The 18,313-nt window shown below is 39.4% G+C and overlaps 1 protein-coding gene across 10 annotated transcripts in view; it reads left to right on the top strand.

Moving 5' to 3' along the window:
* Positions 1-18,313, top strand: part of ESRRG (estrogen related receptor gamma) — a 408,226-nt gene that overhangs the window by 50,375 nt on the left and 339,538 nt on the right. Inside the window, exon 2 of one of the 10 annotated variants that reach the window (XM_074817900.1) lies at positions 3,531-3,576. The exons of 7 other annotated variants lie outside the window; for them this stretch is intronic. In XM_074817900.1, the coding sequence (XP_074674001.1) occupies positions 3,531-3,576 (46 nt within the window). Of the gene's footprint in view, positions 1-3,530; positions 3,577-4,948; positions 4,967-18,313 lie in introns of those variants that run through there. 2 more of the 10 variants (XM_074817912.1, XM_074817910.1) reach the window with 2 other exon arrangements.

The following is an 18,313-nucleotide window of genomic DNA, read 5'->3' on the forward strand; positions in this document are numbered from 1 at the left end:
CAGCATGTGTCTGCAATTTTAGAAGGACTCACTTGTCACTTCCATTGGGAATTGAGAGGGCATCTGAGTTCTTTGTGTTTGTACAGTTAGTTTCAGGACGCTGGGAAAAAAGTGCATTTTTTTTTAAATAAGGTTACAAATATGTGATGTTTTGCGAGGGGGTTGTATGCACCTAATCAGCAAATAGCTCTTACTGGCTAGTTGTGGATTATTTCAAAGTCAGGAGGATTGTTAGTTAGTGGTCGTTTGGAACAAGACTCAAACTGGCACCCAAAGGAGAAATTCCAGGAACTATTTTTAGCAGTTTGGTCTCTCAACTGGAGAAGATGATTTACAGGTTTTCTGTATTTATCTCTCATACAAACATACTACTTTTTTGCCAGCTGTCCTTCAGAAGTTATTCAGAAAGAGTTTAAAATGACTTTTGAATAAATTGTTGTTTTTTCATACAAAGTTAGAAGTAAATTGCTGAACGTACAGTGAAGCAACAGAGCATGGTTCCCTTGAGCTTGAGTAGGACGCGTGTCTTACCCAAGTCTATGCAACTTGTTTGAAATAGGATGAATATCATACTATGTTACTCATTGGTCAAGTTTATAATCACATTAGAGGTAATCAAAAGACTTTATAACAAAAAATCCTTTGTCTCCTCGATATGGTCTTTGCACCTGATTTTTAGCTGCATCACATAGGTTAACAATGTAGTTTATCAATTTCTAGTATAATAGGAAAGATTATCCTCACTAAAAATTGATGCTGTGTGGGAGGGTGGCAGGAAGAACCCTCCAAATATGCTTCAAGGGTACGACTGAACCAGAGGTAGTCAAAGCAGACTTAAGCAGTAGTGGCATAATGTGTCCTATTGATTGCTTTATGCTCTTGTTGTTACTAATTAGTATGAAAAACTCCGGTTAATTAGACCAGCCTGTTTGGCTGTGTGTCCTCTACTGGGAACCATGGTCAACCTTAGAGAAACTCCAATATAGGAGAGGATAAGGAGGCAACGGAGCAAAATGGTTTTCATTTTCTGTTGTTTTGTTGTCCAGAAAAATCATGGACCTGCATCCAGATGAGGAATACATGTTCATGTCAAAGGATCGTGTCCTCAGAGGTGCTTACTCTCTATCAATTTCACTGAGAGTTGATATAAATGGAATTAGGCTCCTAAATACCTTTGTGTATGCATGTTCTTTGAAGTTAAATCTGTAGTCCGCAGCCTATATCTTGTGCTTGACCCCTCTGCAGAGCACATGGCATATTCTCACTGGGGGGCTCTTCCAAAGCAATTGCTTATAAGTAAACAAACAGATAATTAAATAAAGCTTTTGGAGTACAAAGTACAGGTCTGAAGAATTAGTTTTTTCCATCTGTAAAACAGCTGTGCCTTGTAGCTGTATTCTGAATTCCTTTAAGGCAATATGATTCTAACAAGCATTCATTCTCTACGGCAAACAGGCATTTTTTTAAAATTTTACTTTTTTTTTTTTGCTTTTTAAACGAGCAGGCTAACCAAAATTATGATGTTACTTACATAGTCCACAGCATAATTTCTTAGCAAGTATGGCTGCAATTAATAAATTGTGTTGTTACCATATTAGGCTGTTACCATCTTTCAAAAGAGCTTCAAATGCAGATTACAAGTTCCAATGTTATCACGGTCCCAGATGATCAGAGTTAGAAATACCTGATGTTTTAGAAATTGCTCATGATTCAAATATGACCATAGACATTAGACTCAAGTGAAATTTAATACCACCTCTCACTTAACTAGAAACTTCTATTTTATTGTAAATTCTATCTGGAGATGGCACTTTCCCAACTGAGGTACTGAGGGAAATGTCACTTTATGCCAGTGTTTTAAGTTTTCCTCTCTTTCTGTTTGCTTGTGTCAGCTCTGTGCCCACTTTCTTAAGTGTTAATATGTAGAAATGTTTCCAAAAGGTTAGAGGAGGCTCAAAAGCAAGAGCTATGCAAGTGTAGAAAGATCCACCTATCCAGCAACACCTTGAAAACATGCAAAAACCTCTTTGATTTCGGCAGTCTTGACTGACCCTGAAGTTAGTGACAAGCTTTCTCAAGGTATATGTGGTAAGAAAGGAAGACCTCTGTGGAATATTTGTAGAGTTAATCTAACTTCCATAAGCTTGAATTTTTGGGTGGAGTGGAGTATGTGGTGTATGCATGAAGCAATCTGTTCTCGGGATAATCTTCCTGGCTCCTATAGGGAAACAGCATGGAAAAATCTCTCTTTTGGTTCATTTAAAGGGATATTGTCTTCCTCAGAAAGTGGTAATTAAGATAAATGGAGGAGTTGTGGAAAGAAGGAAAAAAGGCTTCAGAATTCTGCTTTGGTTCTTCTCACAATAACTCTCACTTCAGGTAAAACTGTTGCTCCTCACAAAGAATCCCATGGTATGATTGAATAGTTTGAGCCACAGCATGCACGATATACCAGCATGATTTAAGAATTGAATTCATATCCAGGTAGCTGGGCATATGAAGGTATATTGTATGCCATCGTATACTGTAAGAGGGGAAGCTCTGGGAGGTGATAGCTGGTTGTGGTTAGAAATCAACCATGGGTGCAATGTGACTACTTATATATTGCCAAAGTGAGTTAACATAGGTTCCCAACCCATCAAGTCCCAGCATTGAAGTGATGGCTGCATCCCCAGGGCTGGAACATGTTGCAGATCCCTGAGATGCAGATCCTTTGCCTGCTTCTCCCATGATACATAGCTATAAACCATTTTTTAAAAGTTAATAAATAGGTGTAAAACGTGCATTTTCCATAGAAGTAATGAAGGTAAAGAGGACTGTGACTATTACTGTGGCCTATTGCAAATTATCTGTAGTTTAAATTTTTGCAGTTTCTTATTACTGGTGCATTTGCTTTATATGAGCAGCTGTTTGATATTTCTGAAGTAATCCTGTGCTATAAAAATACGTGGTTTTCCTTAAAGAAACTGTTACTTGCCAGTTGTATCCCAGCCGAAGGGATCTAGAGCAAATGTGTATGAAGTTGGAGCTGCTTCAGGATAACCTGCATTGGTTTAGGGGATGGTTAATGATAAATTTATTTTCGTGACCTGTCTGCCAAGTATTTGTACACTAATTAGGTCCTATTTTGAGGGCAGAGCATGTGAGCTTGTAAGAAACCCCTTGTACAGGATGGGAAGGGCAAGGGGATTTTTGTCCCTAATGAGTTCAAACCCCATCTTCTTTATGTAGCATCACCTAAATGTGTGCATTATTTCTAAGTAGCGTATAAATCCCTTAGCTCATATGGAGGCAGTTCTTAAATTGGCTTACAGGACTAGCTGTAGCCAGCTAAGGTGCTCAAGTGTAGAGCACTGGGGAAGAAACTGAACTGACTCAAAGCACAGTCATAGTTTTTAACTTTATATAATGTCTTTCACAATATAGTCGAAAATTACCTTTATGACTAGTGGCAGGACTTGTTGTGTAAGTAATCCAGCCGTGGTGCTGGTTGGTATCTTGCTTTTCACTTGAACCTCTCTGCGATGCAGGTCGTGGAGGAGTGAGTGCCTGGTGCAGTCTCTGCCTGGCTCCTTGGTAAGTCATTTGAGTCTATCTTTCTGTACAGTTCCTTTCCAAACTGCTGAGCAAAAATAAGGGAATTTTTCATAGAGTGCTTTAAAAGAGAGCTGCTAATCAATTTTTCTTATTATTTTATGCCCTGTGATTTTTACACCACCCCCACCAGCTGGTTAATCATGCAAAAGCTGAACACTTCATTAGCCAGAACATGTTTGCCCATGGGCATTTCTGTAGTAAATTAGTTCTTTCTATTTATACAGGTAAGTCATGGCCAAAAGTCTTTAAGGTGCCAAAGGTAAGGGTTCGAATTAATTCTTTTTCTGAGTTTTCAGGAGAACTAGGTTTAACTTTGTACGCTGTTGATTTGAAATTACTTTTGAATTAAAGATAGTGTGGGTAAAAGGGCATTCTTAGGTTGTTCTGAAATACATTGTGTCTTTCTGGATCTTAAATTTGGCCTTTGTAATGCAGCCTGCCTTAAAAAAAACCCCAAAACGCATGCACCCACCTGTGTCTGTATATATATATATACACACACATATATATACACACACAGAGTATCTACATCTACACGCAGAGACACTGCTTATCTGAGTGGCATATGGCATATTGACCAGTGTTTTTCCTTTCTTACTCTGTGCCTTTTAAACTATTAATTGAAAATATGTGGTTTGTAGATGCTTTTTTCCCTCAAATCAAATGGTGCCCTCTGAAAGCCTAGTTTAGCTCGACAATGAATTTAGCTTTCAGGCTTTGGCCATTGCAATATTGTTTGAATGCCACCATTTCCTGCAATCAATGTAATTTTATATCTACTTGGAATAGAAAGTCAAGATGGTGATTGCCTTAATTTAACTCAGTGTTGTATTCATTAAGGAGCTGATCCCGAATTCCTTTCAGATCAAAGTCTGTCTTGATTTCAGTGGAACCTTTCGGTGCACAAGGTGTGCGGTAGCCTTCTAAAATGTTGTCATTGTGACTAGTGAATAAAAACTAAATGTGTTGCTAAATTTAGGCTGTTGCTCATGTCAGCTTCCTTTTCTAAATGACGGTAAGTGCATTCCATAAATAGTATGCCTCTTATGTTGTCATATCTCTTTGGCTTGCTTTGCAGTATTTTACAGGATATTTGCAAATGAATTTTGTGTTCAGTAGGCAGGGGATGAAAATAACACTACTCATTGGGACTCCATTAACCCGCAGCTAATGAGGAACCATTTCAAGGGCTGGATGAGTGTAATTCAGATTAGCCTGCGTGCCAGGCTGCTCTGCTCCCGCTCAGGCTCGCGCCGTGCCATGCTCTCGCTGCGGTCTGGAGGGACGGAGCCCCGTGCGGCACAGCTGGCACTCCGGCCACGGACTTTTGTTGGTTAAGTTTTCTGAGCTTCAGTTCCCCTTTTGGAAGGTAGGAGAGAAGAGTGAGTGAGTGTGTGTGTGTGTGTGTGTGTGCGCGCGCGCATAGATAGGTGACAGTGATCTTGACCTCCATAGTCAAGTGTTTTGAGATGTAATGAAATACTCTACAAACACTATACTTGTGCTCACTGGTTGATAGCATTGTTACTTGTAGAAAAGGGTACTACATGATGACAGTAAAGGTGGTCCAGACTGGCCCTTAATTAATTTTATTTTCAAAATCTATATTAGTGACTGTCATGAGGGCACCTGGGCACTTTACATCAATAAAATAATCAATTTAAAAAATGTGTAGACCAGAACTCTGTGTTCACTAACAAAACTCCTGTTCCCCGTTACGACTAAAGGTCAGTCCAAGGCTGGCCAAGCAAGGAGGACTTGCATTTCTGCGCCTTGGTGCTTGCCAGATATGGCGCTGGCGGAACACCACTGGCAGCAGCTTCCAGATGCCCACGGTCTCTGCGGAGAACGTTTTGCTGCTGGCTGACAACTTTTTAACCCCCTGCAAGTCTCAAATCAGTTTCAGGACTGATGGAAAAGGTGGAGAAAGACTTGTTCAGAGGCTGGTCCCAATTAAAAATGTGACTTTGCCAGTTGTGAGCAGCCCGCTGAAGTGCAGGAAACAGGGACTCAGTGGAGCTGTGCTGCTGAAGTAGAGAGAGAGAGACACCTCCTCCTGAAGTGCAGGGTAGAGGTCTCTTAACTGAAGAAACTTTATTGATGATAAATTTGGCGTTATGCAAGCTTAGCAAATTCTCTAGGAATATAATGCTTCCCAGTTTTTTTCTTAACATGTGTTAATATTTTATGATACCTGTGCATTAAGGGCTAGTTCCTACAACATTTAAGTGAGTTTCGGCTGCTAAATTGCCTTTATGGACTTTTAAAAAAACATTACCGGTCACTACAGATTAGCTAAATTCCCAATCTTGTTTAACATGCTGATGATATCAAATCAGTTTGTTTCTGGATTTAATGCATTAGGTGAACATATGTAATTAAATTAAATGTTGTTGCAAAGCTGTATTTTATTTATTTGTATTAGTACATTTGGGGCAATAATCCCGCTTTAATATGTATCTAATTGTGCAAACACTGAAACTAGGAGTTCCTGGACACCGATGTCATTTTTTAAATGTGAAATGATTTTTTAAAATGTGAAATATATTTTGATGTCTTGAAATCCAATTGAACTCAAGCTGAACTTAAAAATCCAAGATCTGATTCAGGAGAATTCAGTCCCATCTGGCCAGTGGGTAGCAGGTGTGCAGTGTGCGAGTGTAAGGGAGGGAGGCAATTGCAGGGAGTGAAACATTTCTCTTTTCCTGTAAAGCTTTAATTCCAGTTTAATGCTGTGGTCTGAGGCTCTCTGCAGTTTAAGTTCTTGTGTATTTACGAACATCTATTGTTGGTCTCCAATTCTAGACAAAATAATGGTCATGGTGAATGGCAGAAGCAAGTAAATGTACAGTATTATGGAGAAATACGGTTTCTAATGTTTAAAGTTTTGATTTAGTTTCTGATTACACCCAAGACTCTGTGTATGGGAGAGTACGTGTTTACAAACTGATACATATGTGATCCTTGAAGACCGAATGAGAAAGGTTTCATTGCAGCGTTCAGTATCGAGGTCTTTTTGAGAGTTGTTGCATGTTCCCACAGCAACATAGAGAAGGTTTGTTTCATCTATTTTTTTTTTTAAAGCAAAGAAAAGGTATTATGCAATTTCTATGTTCAGCAGATAATAGACATGTTCTACATTTTTGTATTACTGCGATTATAATGAAAGAGGGTTTTTTAATCTTTGTAAGTACTTTAACAATCTACTGGGTACTTCAAGCAACTCTACTGGTCCCACTTTATACCTTGTAACCTTCAGAAACTTGTCCCAGCCATTCTCATTTTACTTTTTCTCCTTCCCTTTCTTCATCTTTTGATCAGATACTGCCAGTTACCCTCTGTCTCTACCTGGGAGCTTTTTACTTAGGAGGTTTAAGAACCTGCTCTTCCTTGACTTTTGGCATTAGCTCTCAAGTCAGCTCCCTTTTACACTTCTGTCAACTCTCCGTCTTCCAGCTTTTAAACATTTCCTGTTCTTTTTATTTGTCTACTGTATAACTTTGTGCTGGAAAGTCTTTTGGCACATGTGGTTTTTATGGGAGCTGGCACGCAAAGCACAACTTAATTAACAAAATAAGTAAGCAAACAGTCATACTTCTTTCCTAGTTTTTAACTTCACACTACTACAGTAGGTGACACTTTGCTACTGTATTTCACAGGGTTTTTTCATGGTGAACTGACTTAATTTCTAATGTAGAGTGGAGCTGGTGCTGTGTTGCCAAGGGAAGTCCATCTGGTTTGACAGACAAAATGATAATCATTTCTCTGGACATCTCTGTAAAGATCTTCCTTTTATTTGTTTGCTTCATGAAGTTAAATGGAAGAGGTCACCCCCTTTGACAGAGCAAATTCTTTTTTCTAGCAATAGGGCTTTGCATGAAAACATTTTTTATTAAGCAAGAAACAAGTCATCCATACTGCACCGTAGGCTGTTTGAGTGTAACAGTATGTTACAGTCTGCAAAGTTAATGCAGTTAATATTCAACTGAACTTTTGGGGGGTTGCTAATCCCTTAGGCGGGCTTAGCAGAAAGGGCAAACATATTTATAGCACTTTGAATCAGACTGCAGTGAACGAGTAAGAGTATGTGTTATACCATGCAAATGTTATACAATTTCAGGAAAGCTCAGTGCATAATCATCTTTTAATAGTACTTAAGTTGGTGAAATATCTTGTCTGTAAGCAACAGAGTTGTTGGTTCAGTGGACAACAGGTCTGTTAAAATGAGACTCTTCTGAAAGGTCTTGAGATTCCTGTTCTGGTGATAAATTCTGTAAGTTCTGAGCAGATTTATTGCTGTTTAATTAGGAACTAACTGTATTCTTTAAGCGCTGTCATTTGTATTACTCCCTAGTAGGATTTCATTGGACTTTGTCACACATCTGACTATGACTGAGTGCGTGCAGGGTCATCGATACCTTATTCCATATAGACCACGGTCTCTTACAATCCTTGTAGAAGTAAAAAGATCATTCCTCAATGATCTTTTCTCTGGACTGGAAGTGTGACACTAGGTAGAGTTTGGTTTGGTTAGAGCCACAGGTGCTCTGGGCGAAAGAAACGAGAGTTAAGTCATGAGTTGCGGGAAGTTCATAGAGGAACTGAAGTGCTCAGACCGAGAATGTCCAACAAGGAGGGTCATGTTTCTGTAAGACAAAAACTTTCCATATTTATGTCAAGGACAAAACTTGCATTGAGCGTAAGGTTATATGGAAAAGCACATGAAGGCCCTGTAGTGCTACTAAGGAGCCAGAGAAAAAGGAATTATGATCTTGGATTTTCTACAGAATTTGATTGTGTAGAGTTTTTAGTCTAAGAAATAAGAGGTCCATCAACTGGTAGTCAACAAAAAATCATTCATACATTTTTTATTTTATTCTGAGAGAGATTAATACAATTCCTAACAGCTGTAGTCTATATGGTAGATTTTTAAGGTGAACTTCTGGTGGCATACAAACTCAGAATACAGGCCTAGCAAAGTGGCCATTTTCTTCTGATTAAGATTTTTTTCTGTATTTTACATTTTGGCTATTTCTTCTATTTTTTTAGATATTAAATATTGGAATGAGTGACTACAACATGGAACTTGACCTTAAAGGAGACTTGGGTGCCTGAATTTATGCATGTACTCAAGTAATTGAATGATTTCCTACCCTACCTGCATGTACTCCCTTTTTCTTTTGCTCTTTGTGAACCACATTGGCTATTCATAGTCCTTCAGGAAAAAAAGTCCTACAAAATAATTGATGTGTCAAAATTGTTATGAAAAATGGAAATATGTTGATAAAAAATTTCAAGTCTTTCTATTTATTATATTTTCAGTTAAAAATAAAATGACTGAATACCAAAGTTAAGATTTTGTATTGGAGTTGTTTATATCTGAAGTACCAAAAAATAACTTATTATATGCAAAATTTCAAATTCCTGAATATATTAAAATATTAGCTCAAAGGTCAAAAGTCTTTCCCAAGGAAGGAAGGAAATTGAAAGGGAATTTGGGCTAACTGGGTTAAGACACAGTACGTCTGTAACGGGTGCAAAGGGATGATGTGACTGACACTGATGTGGGTTCCTTTGGTTTCTCAGCCTGAATGTCCCCAGGTCATAGCTGGATCACGTAGCTTCTGTCCAAATCCTAAGCAAGATTCAACCTTATGCCTCTACATCTATAACAAGACTCTATAACATTTCTGTCATTTTATTAAATAGTAAATACATACATCTGTAGTAAACACCTGACTTCACAGAGTGTGCTGGTGAAGGTGTGCTGGATCTTAGCTATGCATCCTGCAGCCATCTTGGATCTTAGAAATAAATGTAACTATCTGCAGTTTTATTGGGAAGACAAAGAGTTAACACTCCGGTGATGTTAACTGTGATAAAAGGTATGTGTGTGTGTGTTACTGTGCTGTACTCTATACATTTATGAGCTCTTTTTATAGTAGCATTCCCAGCAGCATTCCCAGGAGCAATCCAGGTCCAATCAGGACTGGTATGCCATTGTGCGAGGTGTTGTTCTAATTCATGTGTAAATGTGGAGTGGTTGCTGCCCTGAGGATATTACAGTGAAATTACAAACAGGATAAAAAATAGTAGGAGGTGTGGAGGAGAAGGAGGGCAGCTGCAGCGAGGTGCACTTGTCTCATCGGGAATGCGGTACCGAATGATGTACCTGATACCAAATGATGGGCTTCATTTATTTGTAAGTCTTCTGTCTTCAAAACAATTAGCCTTATTGTCTTTCATTTGTGTCTTAGTTATTTAAACAAAAATGTAGAAAGTATGAAATGAATTGCTCCCCAGATCCTTCTAGCCTCCTGTTCTGTCTCCAGCAATGACCAATCCCAGGCGCCTCAAGGAGAGTTGTAAGACTCTCACAATGGGCAGACATGGGATAATCTTCTCTCTACATGTTCTCATCCTAATCTTTCATTATTAGGGATTAATTTAAGATTTGAAGCATGAAGTTTAAAAAAACCCATGTTTGTTGTTCCCCCTCTTCTGCTGTCAACCTTGTTTAAAGTATGAAATATCCTCCCAAGCCTGTGATCTGAGAGGTTCTCGGGGTAATCTTACCTGCTTCTTGGTGTGCTGGCCAAATTTGCAGCTTGGGAACTACCGTGGTGGTTTTGCTTCCTCTGATGCCAGAAGGCACTGGTAGATCCTTTTCCACCGGGAGGTGGGTGAAGGCAGAAGCATGTTGAGCAGTTATGGCCTGGGTGTTCCCATGTCGCCGTATGTCAAAGCTGTGGTGCTGCAGCTGGATCTCTCCCCTTTCTTTTAATATTTTAGTGGCTAATTTGCAGTAAAGCACAATAGGAAATAACCATAAATAAATCTGGGAACCTTTGTATTAATTTCTTTTGCTAGCTGTGTACATATGAGCAGCTTGCCATTTGCATATGTGAATCTTGTCATAACAATTTCGGGAAGTGATTTGTTAATAATCAAGTTCTCAGAACAGCTCTAAATCAGTAATTGATGTAGGTCTGGATAAAGCAAGCCTTCCGCCTGCCTATTTTGTGGAGTATTTTTGGCAAGTTTCAAGCTAGCGTGAAAACTAGCCATCAGAATAAAATTTAGGACAGCTGGGATGCTTTGCAGTGAAGACTTTTGGCTCCACAGTTCAAATAATCACAATAGCAGCTCAATTTAGCCTTTGGCTGGATAGGTTTGGCAGGGCACAATGAAAAATAATTATTTCATGGCCTGCTTATTTGTCCCTTAACAAATAAACTCTCTGACCTATGCAGGCTTATGTAAATATGCTGCCGTATGTGGAGTTGTAGAACACTGTCATGTCCCCATTTGGAAATATGTTTTATTTCACCCTCACGTTACAAACTTTTTTTAGAGTTCTGTTTGGGAAGCAAAGAAAGGGATAGGAGATATCAGAATCTGAAGCCCAGACAGTCAGTCAGAGTCTAAAAAACCGTCTAACAGTCGTCTTTCTGAAAACACATCCATTAGTATGCAGTGTTTTCACTGCTGTAATAATAAGAGCAATCATGATACGAACAAGTCCGTCTCTTTGCAGCCTTCCCACGCGGGATGGAGAATGACAGCTCCTAAAGCATTTGGATATTTGCCTGAATGTATGCTGCTTAGCTCACCACGGTTCAACTTGCTCTCCATCTTATGGCTTCCTGGATATCCTTCTCAATTGTTTCAGTGACAGCTTAAAATGTGAGACTTGGAGGGGGGAGATAAAAGCTTAGCGAAAGGCTTTTTGTGTGTGTATTTAAGGGGAAGTTTTATTACACTTGATGATGGAGAGACGTGCCACACTATTTTCTGTTCCTATGATTTTAGTATTTGCACTTTCTGTTGTACTGGCAGCAGCCAATCCATAACATTGTCTTTCTGTTCCCCACTCTGGAGGGGGAAAAATACACAGAAGAATACAGATTGATGGGTTTGTTTTCTGATGCCACCATTTTGGTTCCGAAACAGTAAAAGAAAGCCTTTTTCTCAGTGATCCAAAAGATCTCTCTAGAACATCTGCTTTTACATGCTCATGCACATATGCACACACACGTGCACGCACACGTGCGCAGACTCTCGCTAAGGTGGCTATGATCTGTTTTTAATAGTGGCACTTCTTCTCAAAGTGTCATTTAAAAAAACATCAGCAGTCATGTCATGCATCGGGATGAATTTCTAAATGTAAATGAGATTCTCTCAGTAATTTATTTACATTTGTTTTCAGCACAACAAATGAGACATCACGTAGCTTCATAATTTCCCATGACCGAGTCACCAGCATGAGGTGTGTAATTTACCCTGATTTAAGATGCTTATCTAGAGGTTCTTGCAACAATACCTGGTGGGCTTTTTTTATACTACTTTTTACTGGCTTTTAACCCATCTACTTCGCCTCCTTCTCTGTTTTGCCATTGAAAAAGAAGTATAAATGTGTCTGCTTCTTGAGGCCTTTTTTCAGTAGAGCTGAGAGGGATGGATTTGTTGACTTGTTTTGTATATTATTTCCTCTGTCATTTCCTTCTCATTTAATAAAAATCATAGAAGGCTTCCAGAGCATATCTTGATTTACAATCTGATGATGCAGGAAGGCAATGCTGTTTGTGGACATTTCTGATGGAAAAATGTTTGTCCAGACATGAAGCATGAATGGGAAACATCCTGCAGTCATTCGTTCTCCCTTTTTTCAGCTGAAGTACTAAATCTTAGGCCTGGTCTTGGCCCTTCTACTGACTGAGTTTCTGATCTGCCTGTGGATGAAGTGATACTTAGATTGAGAAGAGATGTGAACGCCAGTTTTCAAATAATGTGGATACAGTCATGTACTACAAAGCTCATTTATTTTAAGCCTGTGCTTGGAACATTTAGATGTCTAACTGCTTGCTTGAGTATTTCAGGTAGGTAGATGATTAAAGGTGCAATGTACCATGCATACAATTTTGTACCTCTTATCTTTCAGTCTCAGATAAGGCTTGACTAAAAATCAGGGCAATAGCTTTTTCTATTTTACAGGGCAACAACACAGGAGAACTGAGAGACTTTGGTGAAAGTTACTGGTAGTTCAGCAGCAGTACAAAATGCTATGCTATGTAATTGTGCTGTGACAGTAGTTTGGGATGTTATCACGCAAAAATACGTCTTTACGGAGGTCTGCAGGATTAACCATATGTGGGTGATCTTTTCCTCACTGGGAAGAATGACATTTCTTTGTGTTAATCCCCAAAGCAAAATTCAATTGTTTCCTTTAAACTGAGCAAGAGATTCCAAAAAAAGAATAGATTTGGACTGTTTTTTAATGTGTGTTGTACATACTAGGACCCAGTTGAGATTTAATTTTTGGCCTGCTGGCCATTTCCTTAATGTTGCATGGGTCTAGCACCAAATTATGCTGATGGCCTGTCTATCACCAAATTATTTACAGAACTGCAGTTAAATTATAGAAATCTTCCAGACAAGCAGTGCTCTGGGCAAATTATTTCATCAAAGTTATTTTCCATGGTATACTTAAGCAAAAGCTTACAGGAACAACATGAATCTTTTTTTGGTATGTGATTATGCGTATGTGGTAACAGCCCCCTTTTTAGAAATAGCTAGCTTTCTACCTGGGAAAATAGAAGGAAACCGTGATATGAAAATTAGCGATCTCTGTGCTGTCTTCAGTTTGAAGCAAAAGTTTTACCTTATGGAACTGCAGGACTAGGACCAGCAGTAGGATGGCCATTTCTGCACACTGTCAGCTCATTTAAGGTCTTGGGACATTTTTTTTCTGTAGACTTCTAACTGTGCACCTCTGTGCACTTGCAAAATCAAGTACTGCATAAGCAGGTCAGCTGGCTTTACCAACTTTCTGTCACATTCAGGCCCAGTGGTCACTGTCCACTTTTACTGGGAAGTACATCTGCATTATCTGAAGACAGTATAGGCTTTTACTGTGTTAGCCCCATCTAGCAAGATTTGAGCTGCTGTACGATTATGAAATGTACAAAGAGAATATAAATCCTAAAAGCAGCCCTAACTCCCTATTATAATTGGCATCCTTTCAAACTCTATTCCAGAATTTAGAAATACAGTCAGGGTAGAACGTCTATATTTGGGTTTATATGTAATGGTCATACCTACTGGTTCACTTAGAAAAACGTTGGCATAGATCACTATTTAAGGACTCTGGATGCAGTGTTTATGTTTAGCTTGGTGGTTTTTATCACTGCATATTTTTGTAGTATTCCATTCTAACGTGTTTGCACTGTGAGACAAGAATGCCTTCCCAGTCTCTGCACGGTTGTGCGCTTTTTGTTTAATGAATATAGAAATTCGGGTTTTAAACTGACTCCCATGCATAAATTGTACTGGGAAAACAGGTGCTTAAAATCTGTGTTTTCCAGACTTCACCCGTATCTTTAGGGTAAAACTCAGCCACGTGTATATGGCAGACTCAAATGGGACCTCTGCACTCAGGGCCCAGATGTTGAAAAACTTACACGTGTGAGGAAGGACAGCAGGCTCAGAAACGCGTGAGAACTAAAGGTCTTCGCAAAATGAACATCCAATTTAACCTAATTTCTGTCTGGCGTTGGGCTGTGTTTGTTGTTATGTGAGGACTCTGCAGGGCATTGGGGCCAGACCTGGGGAACCCACTCTGCAGCTCAGATGGGTGGACTCAATCCAGGCAATGAGAGGTGGAACTGCAATAGCTGGAATTTTGTTACATTGTTTGAGGATTACTTTTTTTTTTGACTGTCAGGATGTGAATATATGTGAAAGCTGGATCTCCTTTACTCATGATCCTTAGCAGATGCAAGTCTGATTAAGAGCCCCCTTAATTTAGAAATGCTCTTAAAGACAGGAAGATACTTAAAGCTGGCTTTGTCAACAAAATGGAGGAGCTATGCTCTCGGGGCCCATTAACAGTGATGCCAAGATGGCTGCTGCTGCACAAATACTGGGAATTAAGTTTCTAAAAAACCCAAGAAGCTCCAAATTGTATATCTCACAAGTTCTTTACTCCCCCAGTTGTAATCCATATCTCACTTATTGCTAGAGTCAACAGTCTAATGGTAACAAAAAAATACAACCTTTCATCATCTATTGATTTTCAGTCTTTAAAAACTGACAATAAGCTATTTTTTGTCCAATTTCTCAATAAATAGGAACATTTATTGGTTTTTCAGTTTTATTGTATTACATTAGAATATATTTTACTGCATGTAGTGGGTAATGTAGCATCAGGAGACATGTTTACGTTCAGCAAGTAACTTTTGAAACTGCATAGCTCAACTGAGATATGTAAACAAATTTGTAATACTAGTTTAATTTAGATTACAATGCAGAATACTCAGGCTTGAGCTCATTTTTCTATTTATTCCATTATGATCCTCTAACTAATGGAGGAGAATTGCAATAAAAAATAATTACAGTAGAACATCAGTAAAGGTGAACATCTACTTTCTTCCCTATCTGAGGGAGAGGGAGGAATTTTGTAGTTAAGTAAACATCACAGTATCTGGGTTTATTTCCAAGAAATCTGCCAGAGACAATGTTGCACAGGTTGGGCAAGTCATAAATTCTGTCTGTGTGATACTATGTGTCACATGATGTGCCATGAACATATATTCTTTCTCAGTGACTTGTTACCTTCTGTCTCCTTTTAAAAAAGGAGACAATCAGGAATATGATTTAGCCGTGGTAGACCTTGGGATGTAGATCCTGAGTTGCCTCCCCACCACCACCTGCCTTCACAGTGGAAGATCACCTGATGAGTTTTTCCTTTCAGGAGACACTGAAGATCAACAGTTGCCTCTTGCTTACTCTTGTGACGAGGAATGTCAATTTGATGATATTTTTATCCCTGCTGTAGAAGCAGTTTAGGCATTTTTATTTTTTTTTTAATTACGAAGCAGTTAATTTTCCTTCTGGTGACATTCGGCCCCCCAGTCAAAGACAGTAAGGTCTCAGTTGTTTCCAACCTACCAACAGAAAACCTGAGGTGGAGGTGCCACTGCTGATGTGGGGATGTACAGAACAGCCTCTGCATTAACCATCTGTGCCACTGCACCTCCAGCACTGGCCTTTGCAGACCCAAGTGGTTCTTCTGCTTCGAGACTATCAAATAATTATCCTAGCAGGCCTCTCAGATGAAAAATTTCACCTAGATCATGAAACTTCTCCCTGTACACTATGAACACAGAGACAATTCTGGCTTATGTTTCATAACCATTGTGCAGTAAGCGGAGAGAGAACCATTTGGGCAAAAGGCTTCATTTTTGGTGAGTTGGGTGTGATTCTGCAAGTCACGGGCCTTTTCTCATAAGCTGCTGTGGATCTTGCTGTCATCTCTGCCTCACAGGATCTGATGCACAAGGAGTTAATAGATATCCAGTGACCAAAGCCATTTATATTTCTCTATATACAGAAGTGAAGTGGAGCATGTAAAATTGGAAAGCAGAACCAAACCTGAAATTCTCTAACTTTATGACTAGTGTGTGTGTGTTTTTTTCCCATGATCTTTAATTACATTCTGTTCTGGAGGAGAGAGAGGGGGGTTGCTAATCTGGTGCACCAACTGGGGGAAAAACAAACTGTTTTACAGCGGGAGTCTAGATGACAGCACACAGCAAATGCAAAATCTGACATTCATATGAAAGTGAGCTAAGCAAGACCAATAGAAGAGAGCCAAAATGACTGCAGCAAGAGAAATACAAGTGGTTTAAGGAAACCACGGTTTCTCTATTTATTGAAATATCACAGCTGACCTTTAAGGTGGTGGGGATACAATGTAGATTTTGTAGAGCAGCACCAAGAGACAGCTGTTATAAAGGGAATGTGTGATTGGATTCAGGTTCATGAGAAGCTAGGTTTAGAAGAGGATTGCCTTCCCTCTTTGAACAGATAATATAGTGGGGTATGTCTCATTGCACTGAATGGAAATATGCTATTTTCGGGACTGTTGTTTGCCGTGCTTACTAATGAATTTCCAAGGGGTGTTTGAGCCTTGGATATTTACTGTAGAGATGCTTGCAGTCAGTTGGAAGATATGTGACTGAACGTGAAGCTTAGTTCTGTGTACATACAATCCTGCTCTCTGTGGTTCTGCCTCAAGTTGTATATTCAATATCAGTCCGCATTAGTAAATAATCTGTAGGAGTTCAGCTGTGATTTAAGGCTTCTCTACAAACAGCATGCAGTGCAGTCTTCTCACACGGGACAAAATAGCCTTTAAAAAAGCTATTCCCACTTCAAGTCAAAATATTAAAGCCAATGAACTGGGTGGATGCTTTTGCCGGAGTATACCAAAATGATCTCTGCCCTGTTCTTTGGTTCTGATATGTTCTCCATCCCCTTGGCTGAGAGCTGGGTTATAGCTTGCTGCTGTGCTCTTCTGCACCACAGGGGCTGAGTTTCTGTGCAGCGGTAAATGTCTTTGCTAAACAGCTTGACTTAGGCACTATATGCTTACTGTTTATTGGAGTGAAGGATGAGCGGACTATTTAAAAACAGAATTCCCAGGGTGTTCTAGTGTTGTGTTTGAAAGGCAACAGAAAGTCTGACCTAAAAGCATCCTGTGTAAATAAAGGTTTAGACACAGGTCTTACCTTGTCTCTCCACTCTTTTTTTTTTCTTTTTTCTCCCTTCACGTTCATTAGCCTACTATTTAAATGTCAGTGGCAAGTTTTGTCTTGGTGGATAGCATGTTCCAAAGGACTTAAGTTCTTCTCTGGGAGGAGGATCAGGGCGACTATGATGTGTGCCAATTTAACGCCTTTGAGTGGCATGTGAGGGCATCTCTCCTGCTCCCCAGTGGTGCTAACCCATGAACTGAGTAATCATGGAGCGAACGGGGCAGTATGTCTTATACCTCTCTGCACCAGCTGTGACTGGTGTGGATCCCTGGGGTTATATCGAGGATGAAATGAACTCTTGTGTGCTCAGATGTGTCGATTATGAGCAGATCATCACTCAACACCCATGTTGTTATCACATTCTGGGCAGTTTACCTCTACCCTCAGGAATAGATATGACAGCGAGCTTTAATCGGATTCCAATTTTAAATCTAACTTTTATGTGAACCCTTAGAAAAAAAAGTTAAATGGTGCTTTGAAAAAGCAAATAAGTGAAAGGTGGAATGAGAGGATGTAGAATAATCAGATGTGTTTTTTTTTTACTCTTTGGTAGATGCTAGGAAGGAAGAGGAACATATTATGGATCCTCTTCTCTTGCTCATTGTTTTTTGATCCAGCCCATTACACACACTGGTCCCAACACCTTCAATCATTTCCTACCAGCTCTGTCCCTCAGAAGCCAGACTTTACTCCCACACCTTTTAGCACTGAACTGGCTGGGGGCATTCACTCGGGTTATCCTCTACATTTGCTACTTCTTACCACTCTCAGCTGGAGAAAGCACACCGCATTTGCGCATCCAAGCCCAATATCACACTTAAGCCATATAAAGGCCACTTGAGATCATTTACATTTTTCATTAGCCTCTAAAGGTACAGTGGCTTTCCTAGCTGTTTTTGAACTCCTTTGGAAAGCTGTCATTTTGGATCACTAGTCTACCAGTGGCCTATAATTGTTATGCAAAACATTGCACAAACATAACTAATTGCACAATTAAGATTGCTTTCTCCTCATCATCCCATTCATCATACTCCTCATTCACACCTATAGTCAGCATCTGGCATTAACAAAGGCTGTATTTGTTGCATTAATACATTCCTTTTGTGGTGAAAATGCCT

The sequence above is a fragment of the Strix aluco genome, chromosome 3 (assembly GCF_031877795.1).
Source record: "Strix aluco isolate bStrAlu1 chromosome 3, bStrAlu1.hap1, whole genome shotgun sequence".
Lineage (NCBI taxonomy): Eukaryota > Metazoa > Chordata > Aves > Strigiformes > Strigidae > Strix > Strix aluco.